General features: G+C 35.9%; 1 protein-coding gene across 2 annotated transcripts in view; it reads left to right on the plus strand.

Annotated features, from left to right (window-relative positions):
* Positions 1-16920, plus strand: part of PKN2 (protein kinase N2) — a 58589-nt gene that overhangs the window by 26086 nt on the left and 15583 nt on the right. The window contains exons 3-7 of one of the 2 annotated variants that reach the window (XM_074906527.1): positions 6657-6808; positions 11352-11469; positions 13042-13187; positions 13279-13492; positions 16685-16870. In XM_074906527.1, the coding sequence (XP_074762628.1) occupies positions 6657-6808; positions 11352-11469; positions 13042-13187; positions 13279-13492; positions 16685-16870 (816 nt within the window). The remainder of the gene's footprint in view (positions 1-6656; positions 6809-11351; positions 11470-13041; positions 13188-13278; positions 13493-16684; positions 16871-16920) is intronic. The other variant, XM_074906528.1, reaches the window with a different exon arrangement.

The following is a 16920-nucleotide window of genomic DNA, read 5'->3' on the forward strand; positions in this document are numbered from 1 at the left end:
AAACTCTAGCACAATGAGTTAACGAGCAATATTGTCCTTGTGCATGATTCAGGGAATGCAGTAGACCCTAAGAAAGCATTTACTAGTTCTAAAGAGATGGTTTGGGTACAAAGATCTAAATAATGTTGTTCAGATCCTTAGTACACTTCTGAAAAGGCCAGCAGTGCCCATTGCTTTTGTGAATAACTGCTAGCATCCAGGCTTATTTTGCCTTGTGTTCAAATATGAGAGACTATATAAAAGGCTCAAGGGATAAAAGATCAAGGCTGATAAACTTAGGTGCTTCTACCTGCTTTTAATGCATGATAAACTTAGTCCTATGTTTTTAACTTTCATTCCATTCAAAGTGTTATGGGTAGATAACTTTGAGTCTTAATTATTGAAATATGCAAGAAAAAACTTACTAGTTCTGTTAAGATCTTTATATTCTCTGTGTAGTACAAGATCCATTTTAATAAACTGTATCGCATAACCTTCTGAAAAAAAGTAGTCTTTTAAATTCTTTTAATATTTCTTTTTAGATCAAAGATCTACAAGCACTCATCCTCAAATTGAAATGTTTGAATTTTTTGTACTGTTTGCCTTGTAATTTAACTGGCTGTCTCCTTCCTCATTCATGGTCACTAATTCATGGAGGGGGAGCGCTATCAGTAAGCATTCTGTCCATCTTGAGACTAATGGGTGCAAGTCATCTAGGTGATACTCTGATTTTTAATACTGAAGTCTTAGGTTTAATTTATGGTATTAGTGAGCTTGACCATTGCAAAATAAGGTTAGTGATATAAACCACACCAACTGTGTGTGTGTTTGTGTGTGTATCTATATATATATATGTTCAGCAAATACATAGACACATAGCCCTAAAGATGACTGCCAGCTGATAGAAGATACGTCCATGGAGAGGTCACAGGTATCTCAGTTTGGCAATTCTTGATTTTACTTGTTATCAACAGTGAATTTAATAACTGTTTAATACGGAAGCTCCCCAAAGAAGCGCGTTGTTTCCAGAGATTAGCTTTATTTTAAGTTACAACTTTTCACTTTACCTCATGTTTGACCTTTTCCTGGTCAGTAATGACAAATGATTTAAAAGGGAGAAGGAAATATATTGGAAATTTTTAGACTGTACAGAGCATGAATGCTCTGAAAATAAGGTAAAGAGAATTCAAGAGCTGTGGGAGTCAAGATCAGTGTTTTCTTTATGTACTTTAATATTTTTCAGGGGTGGCCCTATGTTTTTCCTTGTCTTCTAGGCTATGTTGTGTAGGTATTTGCAGGTTCTAAGTAGCGAAGTCAGGACTGAGATCCATTGAGAAGTAACACTGGGAGAATCATTGCCTACAGGCTGATGATCCCTTTGACCTGTCAGACCTGATTGCTGAAAAAGTTTTGGACTGTTTCTGTGGACTGATTGACAGGTCATTGTGGTAACTTGGAAAAGTCATTTAATCTTTCCTTGTTCCTGTATCTGAAAAGTGCGTGTGAACATGTGTAAAGTGCTTCAGATTCAGAGCTGAAAAAATGACATGCAAGCTGTTGTGACTCTTACTGTTGCTTATGGTATCAAGCAGTAACTTCTATTACTTTTTTGACAAACCACTAATTTGTAATGTAACTTCTTTGTAAACAGCACAGCGTAATCGATACATGTTAAAACCATAAAATGTAGTGTTAATGAATCTACTGTAGAAAAATGTGGTTTAATAACTTTCAATTTCAAGCAAGTTAAGATGTTTTGATGGTAGTTTACCTAAAGATGAAAGTCCTAATGCCACAGAAAATAAATTTCACAACTCTTTGAAGAATTGGTATTAAACCTTAACCAAAAAGTGTAGTTTGCCAAAAAGATACATTACTGACTGAGGGTAAATTTGGCAGTGGATGTATGATTCAGAAACAACTTTTAGCATAACATAGGTTTACTTTACATTATGGGGTTGCTGGTGAATCTAGATTTGTTTTAAAGTGGGACTTTGTACCCAGGTCTGCCCTTATCATGCCATGTATTAGTCATACTAGGAAGCAGAGTTTTAAAATTTGTAGGTCAGCACTTAAAAGTGAAGCAGAATGCAGCAATACAAAATGAGTAGGACAAGCCTAGTGACCATTACTGCTGAAAATCTGAGAATTTTACTTTAATGTGTAACATGGGGATGATTACTTCAGTCTTCAAGATGAAGAAATGTTGTATCTTGAAAACATACTTCTATACAGATAAAATTGATATTCTTTTCATGTGTCTAGAAAGTAGCAGTAGAGCTTGTGGAGTTTTTTATATGACTCAGGTATAAGATTGAAGTAGCTTACCTATAGCAAGTCACTGATTTAATTAGGCATATAGTTGATACGTAGGATATATATAAATTGATAAATTAATCTGTTCCATAGAGCTGCATTAAAAGTGGATAGGGAGGTGAGACGATAGAAAAACCTTTGAGGGAATCCTCAAGACTGGATAAAACATGGAGAACGTGAAATCAAAAAGTCAAGTTCGTGCCTCTTCCATTCTCCTAAGTAACTTCTGAGCTCTCTACTTTATAGCAAATTTGGCTGTAGGGGTCACAAAGAAAATAAATAATTTTGTTTAAGAATATGACTAGCTAGATTGTTTGAGAGATTTCTTTGTCCCTAAAAATGACTAGGTTAATCTGTTAGACACCAAAGTGTCTATAGAACACCAATTACTGGAAACTGGTAGAGGTAGCAAACAAAATGGTAGAGGTAGTGACTTTTTAGACAGCAGACTCCACCTACCAGGGACAGATCCATAGGAATTTCATGGTAACTTTGGAGAACTTTAACATAGAATAACATTATTGAAGCAATTTGAAACAATCTCCTGTCACTAGTTTAGTAGCTAAAATTAGCCAATACTGAATTGAAATTCAGTGGAACTTGAAAAGTTTCCAGAAAGTCAGTGCTAGATGCTCTCTGAGTGCAGAATGTACACTGCTGCCTTGGACTTACTGATGGCTAACTTCAAGTGCTGATACAACCATCTAACTCCCTGAGAAAAGCCTGATGATGCATCTTTCTTTCCCCCTCCAGCAGTGCTTAAACACACATCACAGGTATTTCTGTTGAGTATGACACTGATGAGGCTAACTGCAATTAAATATCCTCAAACAAGATTAAAATTAACTATTTACCAAAAGGCACTTTCTGCTAATTGAGTAGCTTAGCAGCATGCTGCAGTACCATCTGGGAACCCAGATTCAGAAAGTTACATGGGATCCTGGATTTCACACTGAGCTTTTGAAGAAACAGCCTACCTAGCATCTGGGGAAGAGTCCCCAGAGGAATGAGCATCAATCTCAGAATAGTAGAGTTGTGTCACTACTCTAATAAATATAATTTAGATGGGAGTGCTGGTAAAAGGCAATTTGAAAGCAAGAAGTTTTTGCTGGTGAGCACTGTGTAAAGACTCAAACTGAAAAGGTTTTCAGAAGAGCAAAGATCACGATTAAGATAAAGGTTTTAGACTGAAAACTGCCATTGTCCTGATGCAATCCAAACATTTAAAAAGAATAAATCAGTTAAACTATCACTGTTAACTTACTTTAAGTCTTATATTTTTATGAGAAAGACTATCGCAGGTGCTGGGGAAGCAGTACTTCAGCTTTTCCAGCAGCTTGGGTGTTTGGTAACAAGCCGCACAAAACTGCTTAGTGCTAAGCAACAACATTCATAATTGTTCAGCAAAAATAATGTGCTATTACTTGAAATGAAGTCAAGTTCACTTGAAATACATCTGTTACTTCACCTGATATTCATTGTCAAGAAGAAAATGCCTAGGGGCACTAATCCATACCCTAGCAAAGCTCTTGCTGTCCTGTACAAAGTTGGACTTGAATGAATCCAAAATGGCAAGTTGTGGACTGGCCTTATTGACCAACAAACATGGCAAACTGGAGAATCTCTTATTTTACCCAGTACCTATCAATTTGATATGAGTATATTTAACTCTTGTTTAACTTTAAGCATATACATAAATTCCATCGATTGTAATTATCTGGATGAATTTACTACTTATTTATATTATGAAGATGACCAATGAGATTTGAGCCCCTCTGTATAGTGCTTTACACAAACAGATCAGAGATAACTAGCCATACCGAACTGATTACAACCTTAGTGGACATTACAAAGAGGGAAGGAAACAGCTAATACAGATGTAGCTTGTAGTGCTACTGCTGTGATTGTCAGCACTTTCCATAATAGGACCAGTTTGTCTGGCTGATTTAAAACTTTAATCTGAATTCTTCTATAAGAAGCTGCCTCAGGCTGCTTACTGAATTGTAATAGAGTTGGGGGAGGAGGAGTCACTTGGAAGCCATTTCTGGAAAGCTGTTGGTAAAACTTTTTTTTCCTTAGGAAAAAAAAAATCTTTGTTAGGAAACCATATTGTTCCATGTTTGAGAGTTTAGTGAGGAGCTATTACACCTGAAGACAAAACATGATTCCTTCCTAACAATTAGTCCATGCTACAGAAAAGTTTCCTCTGTTGCTGGTTACTAACAAAGCATATAGTAGAACCATTTAAACTAAACTAGTTTAGGTCCACAAGTGCAGACCAACTCTTGAGATGACCCAGGTAAGTGATGTGGTTACACCTTCACAGTGCAGACACGCAAAGGGAGATAATAACAGCTACCTGGGCAACCTGAACTGTGGTATCTCTAATTAGTCCTTGTCTTGCAACTTGAGTGTTGTTCTTATGCAAAGGAAGACTGCTTGTGTGCATCTTTGAAAGCTGTGAAAACAGACTTCAGGAGCCCCACAGTCTTCCCAGGGATCATCAGAGGGATCTTTAAAGTGGTAGAGGCCTACATCATAAATCTAAAGTTGGTAAATATTCATTTATACAATTAATCTACTTTACAGGGAGACTTGACACTGTGACTTTCAAGCTTCACGTTTGTTCTAATTTTGAATAGATTATTAGGTGAGGGTTAGTTGAATGTGAAGACATAAGTGAGAGGAAAGCATGTTGTTAATCTTTGTTTTATTAATAACAGGTTTAAGGTAAAGCTAGTTCAAGTGCAGTTTCATGGGGGAACCAAGCCAAAACGTTGAGGAGGTGAACAGAACAGATGAGGAATAACACAGATTTTAAACTTTTTTTTTTTTAAAAAAAAAAAAAAAAAAAAAAAAGGTATTTTCTGTACTACCTTTAAGTAGTGGGGATGCAGTACGAGTCTTGAAATGGTTTGAAGTGAAGAGTGAATTAGCAGCAGAGGAACTTAGAACTTCTCCTTACATTAAATCTGTATGTAGCCTCAGCAAAGATTGCAATTTAGAAGCAAATTACACAGCAAACTTGAAAGTAAACTGTATTAAATCTCTAAAACTAGTTGTCAGAAGCTTCTGTGGAAGAAATATGAAATGGCAAATAAGACATGTGCTCCCCATAACACTTCATAATTACTCATTTGTAAGTTACTGGTGCAATGCCTGTGTTTTCTAATAATTGAGGACTTCAGGAACTCGATCCATCATCCTGGTTTTAATTCAAATAAAATTAATTACAATTGGAAAAAAAGACTGTACTGTTGGTATTGGGTAAATATTATCTTCCAGGAGACCAGCTAATGTCATTTACCCATAGAGAAGGCATTATCTCGTTGTTTGGGTAGAAGAAATCAACAACAAAAAAACATTATTATGGTGGACATAATTTATCCTCTTTTACAAAAAGTTTGAAAGAGAAGCTGCTGGGCTGTTGGGAGAAGATAATTAGCTAAAAGGACAGTTGTGTTGGAAATAGCGTTAGGAAATAGTCCAGTGGCCACTTATTTTCAGTTCACTAACAGTTCATGTTGCAGAAGCTGAAATGTGAACCAGTGATTAATAGACTTTTCTGGAGGAGGATAGAAAAGTTAGAGAGTTTGACTATATAATTTTATTGATAAAACTAACTTGCATTCCATTAAATGAATCCAGCAAGATGGAGATCTAAACACAGTAATATTGCCAAACGGAAAAGCTTTATCCTTACCAGAAATCACAGTTTTTCAATAACCTGTCTGCCTGTATATCCAACTATCCCAGGATTCTGTTATGATTCCAGAGCAAAAATTGTTCAGCTTTAACTATGGAAACCACTTATTTTATCTATTCTTAATTTTGACATAAATTGTGTCTGCAGTGTTCACCGCAGAATTGATGAGGATCTACTTAATATCTGTATTTAGACTACGTCCATTAGTACTGAATATTCTTGCCCAAGTTTGCTTTTAAAACACTTAGATTTAAAATCAGCAGTGTAAGAAAACTTCATGGAAAACTACATTTTTAATTGACTCGGGATAGTCCAGAAGAAATAAATCTCCTTTGAAACAAAAATAGACCTAGCTGCAAACCTGCCTGTTCTACCACTCCTGGAAGTGATTCATGTGAATGAGGACATGTGTAGGAGTCACTAGGCTTTCGTGAGGCTTTTCATGTTAAGGCGCATTTGCAGTTACAAAGTAGCTCTGGACAGCAGAGTCAGTCTTAATACTTAAGTATGATGTTCTAGCTTTGTTTAATCCATAACTTAATAGACTAGACTTTAGGGTGGGTTGGGGGGAGGGATTTGATTTTTGGGTTTTGTGGGGGTTGTTTTTTCTTTTTTTTTTTTTCTGCACACATTACATCTTACTTTTAATTCACAGATTGTCCTAGGACTCCTGATACTCCAAATAGCGATCCTCGTTTTTCTACTAACAACAGATTGATGGCCTTAAAGAAGCAATTGGATATAGAACTGAAGGTAAAACAGGGAGCAGAAAATATGATTCAGATGTACTCAAATGGCTCTTCAAAGGTAAGGCTTCAGAATGCTTAAAAGAACATGAAATAACTGTGGATTTTCATATTGCTGTGGTGGGAATGTATAATTTATAAACAGTATCCAATTTCAGTATTTTTAGTTTGGGGTATATTTCTGTTAAATAGTTATGTCAAATCTGTTACAAATTACCACTTTTTGTTATGGTTTGATACCAACTCAAGTGATTGTTTTATCAATTTGTCCACATGCAATTCAACCTAAATAACAAATCCAACTTACTAAATTTAGTACATCTAGTAATCTTTGATCATCTGTGATTCTTTAGCAGCAAAGCTTGGTATGACATTGGTATCTGATGCTTTTCTGACCTTCACTAAAAAGAAAAAAAATCCATTAGTTTAAAGTTGTAAAATGCATGATAATTACACAGAAGGTGGCATTTCCAAATATGCTTCTGAACTGGCCATCTAGTTGCAGTTGGAAGTAAAAAAATTTGTACCAAATATTTGTTTTAATACGATGTGTATAGTATTCTGATAGAGTTGTTATAATCTGCATTAGTACACATACACATAAAATACTTTTTTTTACAGAAGTGTGGTATTCTAGAAGTAACATCTGATAGCATCAAACTGAAATTAAAGGCACACTTAACTTCTAGATCTGAATTTTAAACACATGCTTGCTTGCACTCAATCTCTTTTGATAGCAACAGAAGTTCTCCAAGGAGGCGGGAAGGAAAGTGTTTGCTAACTGCTTAAATGAGTTTGACTTATTACATAGTCTGAACTATGAAATAAAATTCATCATACTCTAAGAATCCCTTAACTCAACTGAAAGGCAAGCCAAATCTTTTAAATGAAACAAACAAACAAAAGGCAAAACCAAAGCCCAACAAATTTCCCACCCACCTCCCGCATCATATTTTATGAGTATAAGGGAGTAATAATTCTCAAATGAGAAAAAAGAGAGGCGGAGGGATCCTCTACTTACCTGTCCCTTCACCCTTCATTAGTTACTCATTACCTGTTCTGTCCATTTACTTTTACTAAATCATTAAGGAGATGAATTTCCAAACTAAGGGGAAACATAAATATAGATCTAACAAGCAGTATATAGTAGCTTGGTTAGATGTTTCTGAGTCCAGACAATAGTAAATAAAATTGAAATGTTTTAATTTCTTAATTGACTGAGCCAACACCTTGTTAGGTTAGTGAACTTACTAAAAAGAAGTGTTTGACTTGAAGAGTAGACATCTGTGAATTGTGTTGCTACCCCTTATAATTGATACTAACCAGAAAGTGTTGGAAGGGAGCTTCATGCTTCTGAGTGAATTACTGCTAGGGACTGGTGGAGAGGCAGATTACTTTGTATCTGCCTACTGTATGACTTTTTTGTACCTTGAAAAAATTATAGAGAATGCTGTTCACTCCCAGAAAAATGAATTTAGACTAGATAGACTCTAGATGCCATCAAGCTTATTCTGTCCCAGCAGCACTTCTGTTGAACCAGCTGGTACTTTGGTAGCCTTATCTGAAAGTGGCCTGTAACCTGCTAGCCTGGGGCAGGTGGAAGAAATATCTGGAATGCACCTTATGACTAAGGGCCTGGGAATGCTGTCCATGCACCACAGTCCCTCAGCTCCTGGAAACCCTGGAGTCTGCATCCTCTGGGGCCATGTACTTAACATCAGGTACACTTAAAAATAATAATCAGCTGACCCAAATGGATCAAAAGACATACATGAATTATGTTCCTAGTAATCCCTCAGTAAGTAACCTTATAACAGCCTGAAAAAACTTAGCTAAACACTCAGGCTATAATATTAGACACTGTTAGCAGGCTTTGATCAGACTAGGTGGAAAGGATAAATTCTGGCTTGCTTTATAACTGAGGCATGTAATTAAAATTGATGATTGAATCTTATATTTGCAATTGGTAAATGCTTTAATCAGCCTGCCAGATTGTATATATAGTAACTGGGCTGGGGAGAGCAAGCTGGAAAACACAAAAAGCATTGCCAGCTTCTTCACCAAACAGCATGGAAATGGTGCGTATTCATTCTCTCATGTTCTTAATACTCACTACTGAGTTAATTTGGCGGGTTTAAACTGTAGGCTTGAGCATGATGATTACGTTATAAAAAGCAGAGCTTAAAACAACTCAAGTGTCTGGATGAGGTGGACAAAAGGGGCAGAAAATGCCCTTTTGTTTGAAACCAACCCCAGTAATCCAGTAGTTGTTTAAAAAGCAGGACCCTCTTTAAAAACATATTAAAACTCTTTTGTGACCTTTATTCAAGTGTATTATGTGATCTAATTTCAAATTTATTGTATTATTTTCAGACCTAAATTTAATGGAAGGAGGTCATAATTTGTTTCTTAAAAATGAAAAAGCAGTCTGTTAATAGTAATAAACCCATCATCTCACGGGAAGGTCTTCCTTTGTCCTTACTCTACTTGCTTCAGTAACGTTCAGCTTAACCTGTTCAAACTTAAATGTTTCTGAGATACTGATCATCTTTACTTGGACTTGTGTGGATTCTCTAAGATCCCACAACAGCTTTGCAGATCAGTTTTACAGGCACTGTTAGTTCTTCTGTACTCAGGAGATACCTTGAAATACTTTGTATTCAGCCTCCAACACTAAAAGAGCTGCTGAGTAGAACACATCCATTTTGATTCTGAAGATGGAATTTTCTGTCTCTTGAAAGCATATCTCTATAATCCTGAATTACCTCCATTCTGCACATTGAAGGGCTGACGTTGCCCCTGAGCAAGCAAATCTGTTGCGGTAAGAGGATATGAGGAACAATCAAGAGCAGCAAGATCAAAAATAAGATAAAAGTGAAGATACAGACAAAGAAACACTTGCAGCATATTTATACATCAGAATGATGCATGGATAAGGTTTAATACAGGATTCTATGGCTGTTTCTAATCTTTATTAGATCGTATAGTCTGCTGTAGACAATGTTTATTTCAAAAGTTGACATTTGTATTTGAGTAGGCATTTATTTAGGAAGTTTGGTGCACTCATTAAAAAATTGGATAGCTGATATGGAATCTTAAAATACAAAACCTAGTGTCATTTCTCTGACATGTTGATTAATACTAAAACTTAAAACCAAGAGTTCTGAGACAGTGGTGTGCAGAGGGGGCACAATTTCTCTGTATGCAGCCAAAGCCTTTTAATGTGTATTTCTTGGTGTATCTACTCTGCAGAACATAGGGCAGCATTAAAATATCTGAGTAATACATTAGGCACAAGGTCATAGAGGACCTCTATGAAGGTAAATTTTTCTTAGCATATTGATATTTCTCACAGCATACTTCATGGTGCCAGTATTTCTAGCTCAGGGTATCTGCGCTACACTGCAGTTCTTTACCTTTGTTGTGATAAGGGGAAGAATTGAATTTCTTTAACTTCTTAAATAATTGATAACTTCATTATAAAATTAAAAATATAAGTATAAACCATGTCCATGGGAAAGTAACTTATTAATGAGGTTATAGAGCGGCTACAAAATGAGTTAACCAAAATACCTTTTGGGCTGTAACAAGTGTGATATTCATCTACACTGACTTCTATTAATTACTGTGATTTGATTGGTACTGCACAGAAAGGACAAATAGACTGCTTTAAATTTTCTTATATGCCTTTTTTTATTCTTACTGCAAGTCAGATCACCTTTAAGTTGTCTGGTAATTCCCAGAACATGTAGAGAGCGCCATGCAGCAGCCATAGAAGCACATCCAAGAACCATTTGATAATCCATTCTAAGTCAGTACATTGTAAGTCAGTTCTCCAGTAACTGGAGGACAAAAAATGACGTACCTTAGAAATGTATGAATGGCTGGCTGCACTCCTGACAAGGAAATGGTATCTTCAGAAATGTTCTCTCCTAAGCTGCTTTTTGTGTTACTGCTTTTGAAAACAAAAATCTGTTAGCTTAGTTTATTTAGATTAAAAGTACTGTACTTTAAGTTGCTGATGAAATAGCTAATGAAGTAACCCTTGTATATTATGTATCTATTTATGCAAGAAAATATTTAGCTTTGATTTGCTCAGAAAAACAGTGTGTGGACTTATGTGCTATGTAAGCTAATTTCATATTTCTAATTTCAAGATATAAAATTAACTCAAATGTATAATGTACAATAATTTTTATATGGATTTAGTGTAGCAAATTTGCCTATTAGAAGACTTCTCATCATACAATAAACTCGAGTCATTCTACATAGGGTGGAGGTATTTTGCACATACTATCTTATCCTTTCTTTAGCATCAGTTTACAAAACATTAATCTACACATGTAATATTGCTAGATTGTGCGTCCTTTATTCAGCTTTAAACAGATATGGTTTCCATGCCTCACAGCCTTTAATCAACCAGAATATGCCTTTGTCCTAATTTATTTCCACTAGTATCCTTTTGTGGTTAGTTGGTCTGCTGTACCAAATGAACTACATAAATTTAGTTCTTGTTCTGAAAGAATGTGGGTTTTGAAGATTTCATTGTGTTCTGTTTCATGAAATGTTTACGATTTTAACTTTTTGTTTGTTTGTTTTAATAGGATCGAAAACTTCTTGCCACAGCTCAGCAGATGCTCCAAGACAGCAAGACAAAAATAGAAGTTATAAGGATGCAGATTCTTCAGGCAGTCCAGACGAATGAATTGGCTTTTGATAATGGTGATGGAGTAGAAAGGAAATATGAATCATTAATGTCGGAATGCCATGTAGATATGTACACATATGCACACAGAGTTATTATAAATTTCCAGTAGAAATGTTAGACAAAGCTTGCATGAACCAAAAGTAATCAGAGACTAGGCATACCATTGTGTGATAGGATGCCAGATACATCTGACTTCAAGCAAAATACTTTAAGCTTAATGGAGAAAAATATAATCTCCCTTCATCATCCTTTTTATACCTTACACAGTCCATTTTTGCTTTGTGGTCTTCATTCTCCCTTCATCCATGCTTTCTTTTGTCTTAACAATAGCTAGTAATTTTCTTTAAAGTGTGTAATCTTTTCACTATCCTAAATAAAAATCAAAGCAGGTACAAAGCCTGCTGTCATACTTAAATAGATTGACCTTATTATGACTAATGGGAGCACAGATGGAGGTGAATTTTTGCTGTCTTTATGGGTATTTAGGCTAGATTGTGTAGTAAACGATTATTTTTAAAATTACAAAAGAATCAGTGTTTTTAAAACGACCTGACTTGAAATAGTTGTGCTGCATTTCAGAAATAGTTTTAAACTTGCATTTCTTTGGAAATCTTTAAATAAATTTAAAAAATACTCCTGAGCTACAATGGCATGAGTGTACTATAAAACTGTGGGCATATCGGTACATCTCTAAGTCTTGAACTTTATTCATATTCATTTGTGAGTATTGAAGTTGTATGACAATGCTCATAATCAGGGCCTGGATATATCCTAGATAATGAAACACCTCCTTGCGTGTGTGTTTTGTGTGGGGTGGGGTTGGTTTTCTTTGTTTTTACATTTATGACACTTCTGACTTTTTTTTTTTTTAACACGAGGATTATGTATATCATTTGTTTAAAAGAAAAAGAAAGGTATTCAAGCTAGAAAGGTCTTGTAAATGCTTTTTGTGTTCCTACTACTCTTAGACCTTTAAACAGGAAGGAATATATCCAGGAAACTTCCTAATTCTGCTTAGGAAATCTAAACACTGCAAGAAGTGGACATCATTACAGTTAACCCAACCCATTTGGGGAAGGCAGTGTATAGGACCTCTTACATTCTCTTTGCTGGCAAAAGCCACAGTCCCTGGGATTTTGTGGGAGAATTACCAGAAATCGATTAGGGATCTACTTAGCTACAGAATAGTTTGAAAGATAAATCAGAGCATGGTTAAGAAATGTGGAAGTCTCAAAACCTCCTTCTTGCCAGCTAAATGATGTTTGGGACATTTGGCTTTTGTCCCTGAAGCCCTCTGAAGACATGTTCTTTTTCCTCCAGCAATTATAGCTCATCAAGGAGTAGGACTTGTTTATTGGATTGAGGCCCTGATCAATTATTTCTCCTTCAAATGCAGATGCCTAAAATTTCACTGTTTCTTTTATGACATACGTCAAGCTTTTTTTTGGACTACCAAATCTGCATCTCTCACTTTTTTGTTTTCTTTTTTTTCTCCCCTCTGTTTATATGGGCAAAGGGTTAATATTAAAGAAATCGAACATCAGCGTGGTCTTCAATGAAGGTTGTTTGTTTATATCTTTTTACAGCAAAACCTGTGATAAGCCCTCTTGAACTCCGAATGGAAGAATTACGGCATCATTTTAGGATAGAGTATGCTGTAGCAGAAGGTGCAAAAAATGTGATGAAATTACTTGGATCTGGGAAAGTTACGGACAGAAAGGCACTTTCAGAAGTAAGTTATGTCATTACAATTTCTGATACTTTATTTTAAATGCTCTTTCAAGGAAAAAAAAAAAATTTTTTTTTTTTTTAATTTTAAAAAGGCACAAGCAAGATTTAATGAATCAAGCCAGAAGTTGGACCTCTTGAAGTATTCACTGGAACAGAGATTGAATGAACTTCCTAAAAACCATCCCAAAAGCAGTATTATTATAGAGGAGCTTTCATTGGTCTCTTCACCCACATTAAGTCCTCGTCAAAGTGTAATATCTACTCAGAACCAGTATAGTACACTGTCCAAACCAGCAGCTTTAACAGGTATGATTTATAGAGCTTTTTTTATTAAATGGCTTAAAACAAGTCTTTAGTGCCACGTTTATTTCTTTCTGAACATATTTCACTGTCATTCTTTTCCTAAACAAAGGCATTTAGAATTTCCAAGTGTCTGTGCACCCAAAAAATGCAGATAAGTTTCTTTTATTTCTTTATTGACTTTTTTTAATTATATTGAAAAGGGGAAGTTCTGTCCTTAAGTCAGTGTGTAACAATATTACTAGCGTTTATCTAACACCTTTCATCTTTAGAGTATCAAGCACTTTAAGAGGTGAGTATCATTATCCCCATTTTACAGATGGGGAAACTGAGGTGCAGAAGGGTTAAGTGACTTGCCTGTGTCATACAACAAGTCAGTGGCAGACCTGGAGATAGGCAGTCAGCTTTTCTCCCAGTCCCTGTTTTACCCACTGGACCACACTGGCTTTCTAGAAGGTGAGATTTATGCTACCAGAACATGCATTATATTTCTAAACCAAAGACGGAGATCCTAACAAACAAGCATGGAACTGTTGAGGTCCCTATTTATTGGTGTGATTTATTTTCCTTGCAATTAAACTTGAAGATTTTAAATTTTTTTTTGATACTTAGCCAACAGTGAGGGGACAGTGCATTTATATATAAATGCAAGACTGAGGAACTTCTAATATGCTGGGTTCAGCTGGAATTACTGTCCTTCATTTGGAACTAAACTGTTTCAAGAGATGAACCATACTTTAACAAAGCTCTTGAACTCCCAGTGTTCTTAAAGAAAAGCAAATACTTTTGACTACTTGGGGGTATGGCACAAAGATGATCAGGGGGCTGGAGCATCTTCCTTATGAGGACAGGCTGAGAGAGTTGAGGCTGTTCAGCCTGGAGAAGAGAAGGCTCCGGAGAGACCTTAGAGAGGCCTCCCAGTGCTTAAAGGGGGCTACAGGAAAGCTGGGGAGGGACTCTTTATTAGGCACTGTAGTGATAGGACAAGGGGTAATAGTTTTAAACTAAAGAAGGGTAGATCTAGATTAGATTTAAGGAAGAAATTCTTTACCGTGGGGGTGGTGAGACACTGGCACAGGTTGCCCAGAGAAGCTGTGGCTGCCCCCTCCCTGGGAGTGTTCAAGACCAGGCTGGACGGGGATTTGAGCAACCTGGGCTGGTGGAAGGTGTCCCTGCTCATGGCAGGGGGTTGGAACTAGGTGATCTTTAAGTTCCCTTCCAACCCAAACCATTCTGTGATTCTATGTTGCTTTATTAAATTTATTTAATAAGTGGTCATATAAGAATTACTAATACAGATAGGTATGGGGTTGAGGTTGTTTCCTAAAAATTTTACATATAGCCATTAAACCAACTATTAACAGAATGTATTACAAAAACAATCTGTAATTCAAATATTGATGTAATTATGTGTAACTGAAACCAGAATTTAGTTTTGAAGTAGTGTAGTTATATTTTAAAACAAAAAGAGGAACTGTTCTGCTGAGCTGTGATGATAATAAAATGGAGCAAGTCTACTTGTCTCCCATTTTGCTTCAGTGAGACAAGTAGCAAAGGGTAAAAAGCCTGAGGACCTCAGCCGAGAGCCCTTGTAAAGTTGCGGAGTGGTGAGGGCAACTTTATTTAGTCATATGAAATCTCAAATGATCGGTGACTGTGGGCAGGAAGCATCATGCCTTGGTTTTAAAACAGCTTGAGTTTTTTATTCTTTTCCTGTAATAAATAATCATGGGTCAGATACATTATAGTGAGAAATAATTCCTCTTTAAACATGATTTACTGATACATATGAAGTTTCTAATAGAAATTATCAAAACAGAGCTACATGCTTGTGAAGTTCTTAATAGTTTCACTTTCATATTGGCAACATAAAGAGCTTTTGTATTGAACTAGATTTAAATGAATGCTGTCTTTGTGTTGTGCCTCTAACACTTTGTGAAAAATAGATCAGTGCTACTGTCATACTTGAAGTGCATCAACAGAACTTTGATACACAGCCAGTTCTTACACAAGATTAGAGTCGTTCTGCTGATTAATTTCTTCCACCCCCCCCCAAGAGTTTGGGAATGAAGTTATTCTTTTACCTTTTAACCATTTTCGGGATCCAGTAGCATCTCTTTGTCTTCATAGCCTAATGCTTAGCTGTCACCTACGGCTGGTAGTTCCCTACAGGACAGGATTTCTTCTCAGACTGGTTTCTTGGTGTCTGTTCTGTGGGCTATAATGCTGCCAGACCATTTTTAGGTCATCTGACTTAAGTTTCTGTTACAAAAGAGTACTTTTAAGTTCATAGTTAAGGACATTGCATTTGCTGTCAAAAGAACACTGCATTTAGGAGCTGCATTTCTAGATGACGGTATGATTATGAACTGGCTAATTTTACCACTTCTGTGAACTTCTAATAGTTAATTTTGTTAGTGATGTCACAGTTTTACAGATGCTATCTTGTACAGGATGAGTTAAGCCTACTGTTCTTGTAACTGTCTGTGGTATTCAGATGTTTCTGTGCTTTTGGAGGAGACTCTTAAATTAGAACAGCAACATCTATGCTTCATTTGGTTAAAAATATAGAAGATTTTGAGGAGTAGCTTCTTGTCTCAATTCTTATAAATCCATATTCAGTCAAGATGGAGCAATTCAATGATTTTAAATTAAGTACTAACTCAGATTTGAATTTAGCATGCAGCAGGCAAATATGATTTCTGAATGTATCTTAAACAAATTTGTAGTCTTCATAGTCATTGTGTTCAATTACCAAAGTGATGTACCCAATATTAATTGGTTATATAAAACTTGTGAAAAAAGGTTATTGTCCCATCTGCAACTTCTATCATTTTAATAAAAAACTTAAAATTTATTATCTTAAAAAATGAAATTGCTTACAACTTGAAACCGAGTCAGTTTGGTTCTCAAGTGAAGAAAACAAAGATACTTCTGAAACATGGAACAAAAACTTATTTTCTGTTATTTTAGTGAATTGTTGCTCCTTCTAGAAGGTTGAGTCCACATATTTGACTTTTAATGCTTATTTCCAGTGTATTTGTCTGTCTTAGATCTGTCTTTTGATTTCATCTGGTATTTCTGTTATACCCTGTGGGGGTCAGAATGTGAGCTATTGCCATAAATCAGTCATTAGTCATTCACTTTGTTTACTTAAGAACATAAATCTTTCATAAATCATTGTTTATCTTGTTCTAGGTACTCTGGAAGTTAGGCTAATGGGCTGCCAAGATATTTTGGAAAATGTCCCCGGTCGATCAAAAGCCACATCGATTACGCTACCTGGTTGGAGTCCAAATGAAGCCAGATCATCTTTCATGAGCAGAACCAGTAAAAGTAAAAGTGGCAGTAGTAGAAACCTTCTGAAAACTGACGACTTGTCCAGTTCAGTATACTCTTACTTATTTTTATGCATACCTTTTGTTAATGTGCAT

This window comes from Athene noctua, chromosome 5 (genome assembly GCF_965140245.1).
Source record: "Athene noctua chromosome 5, bAthNoc1.hap1.1, whole genome shotgun sequence".
In the NCBI taxonomy this organism is placed as follows: Eukaryota; Metazoa; Chordata; class Aves; order Strigiformes; family Strigidae; genus Athene; species Athene noctua.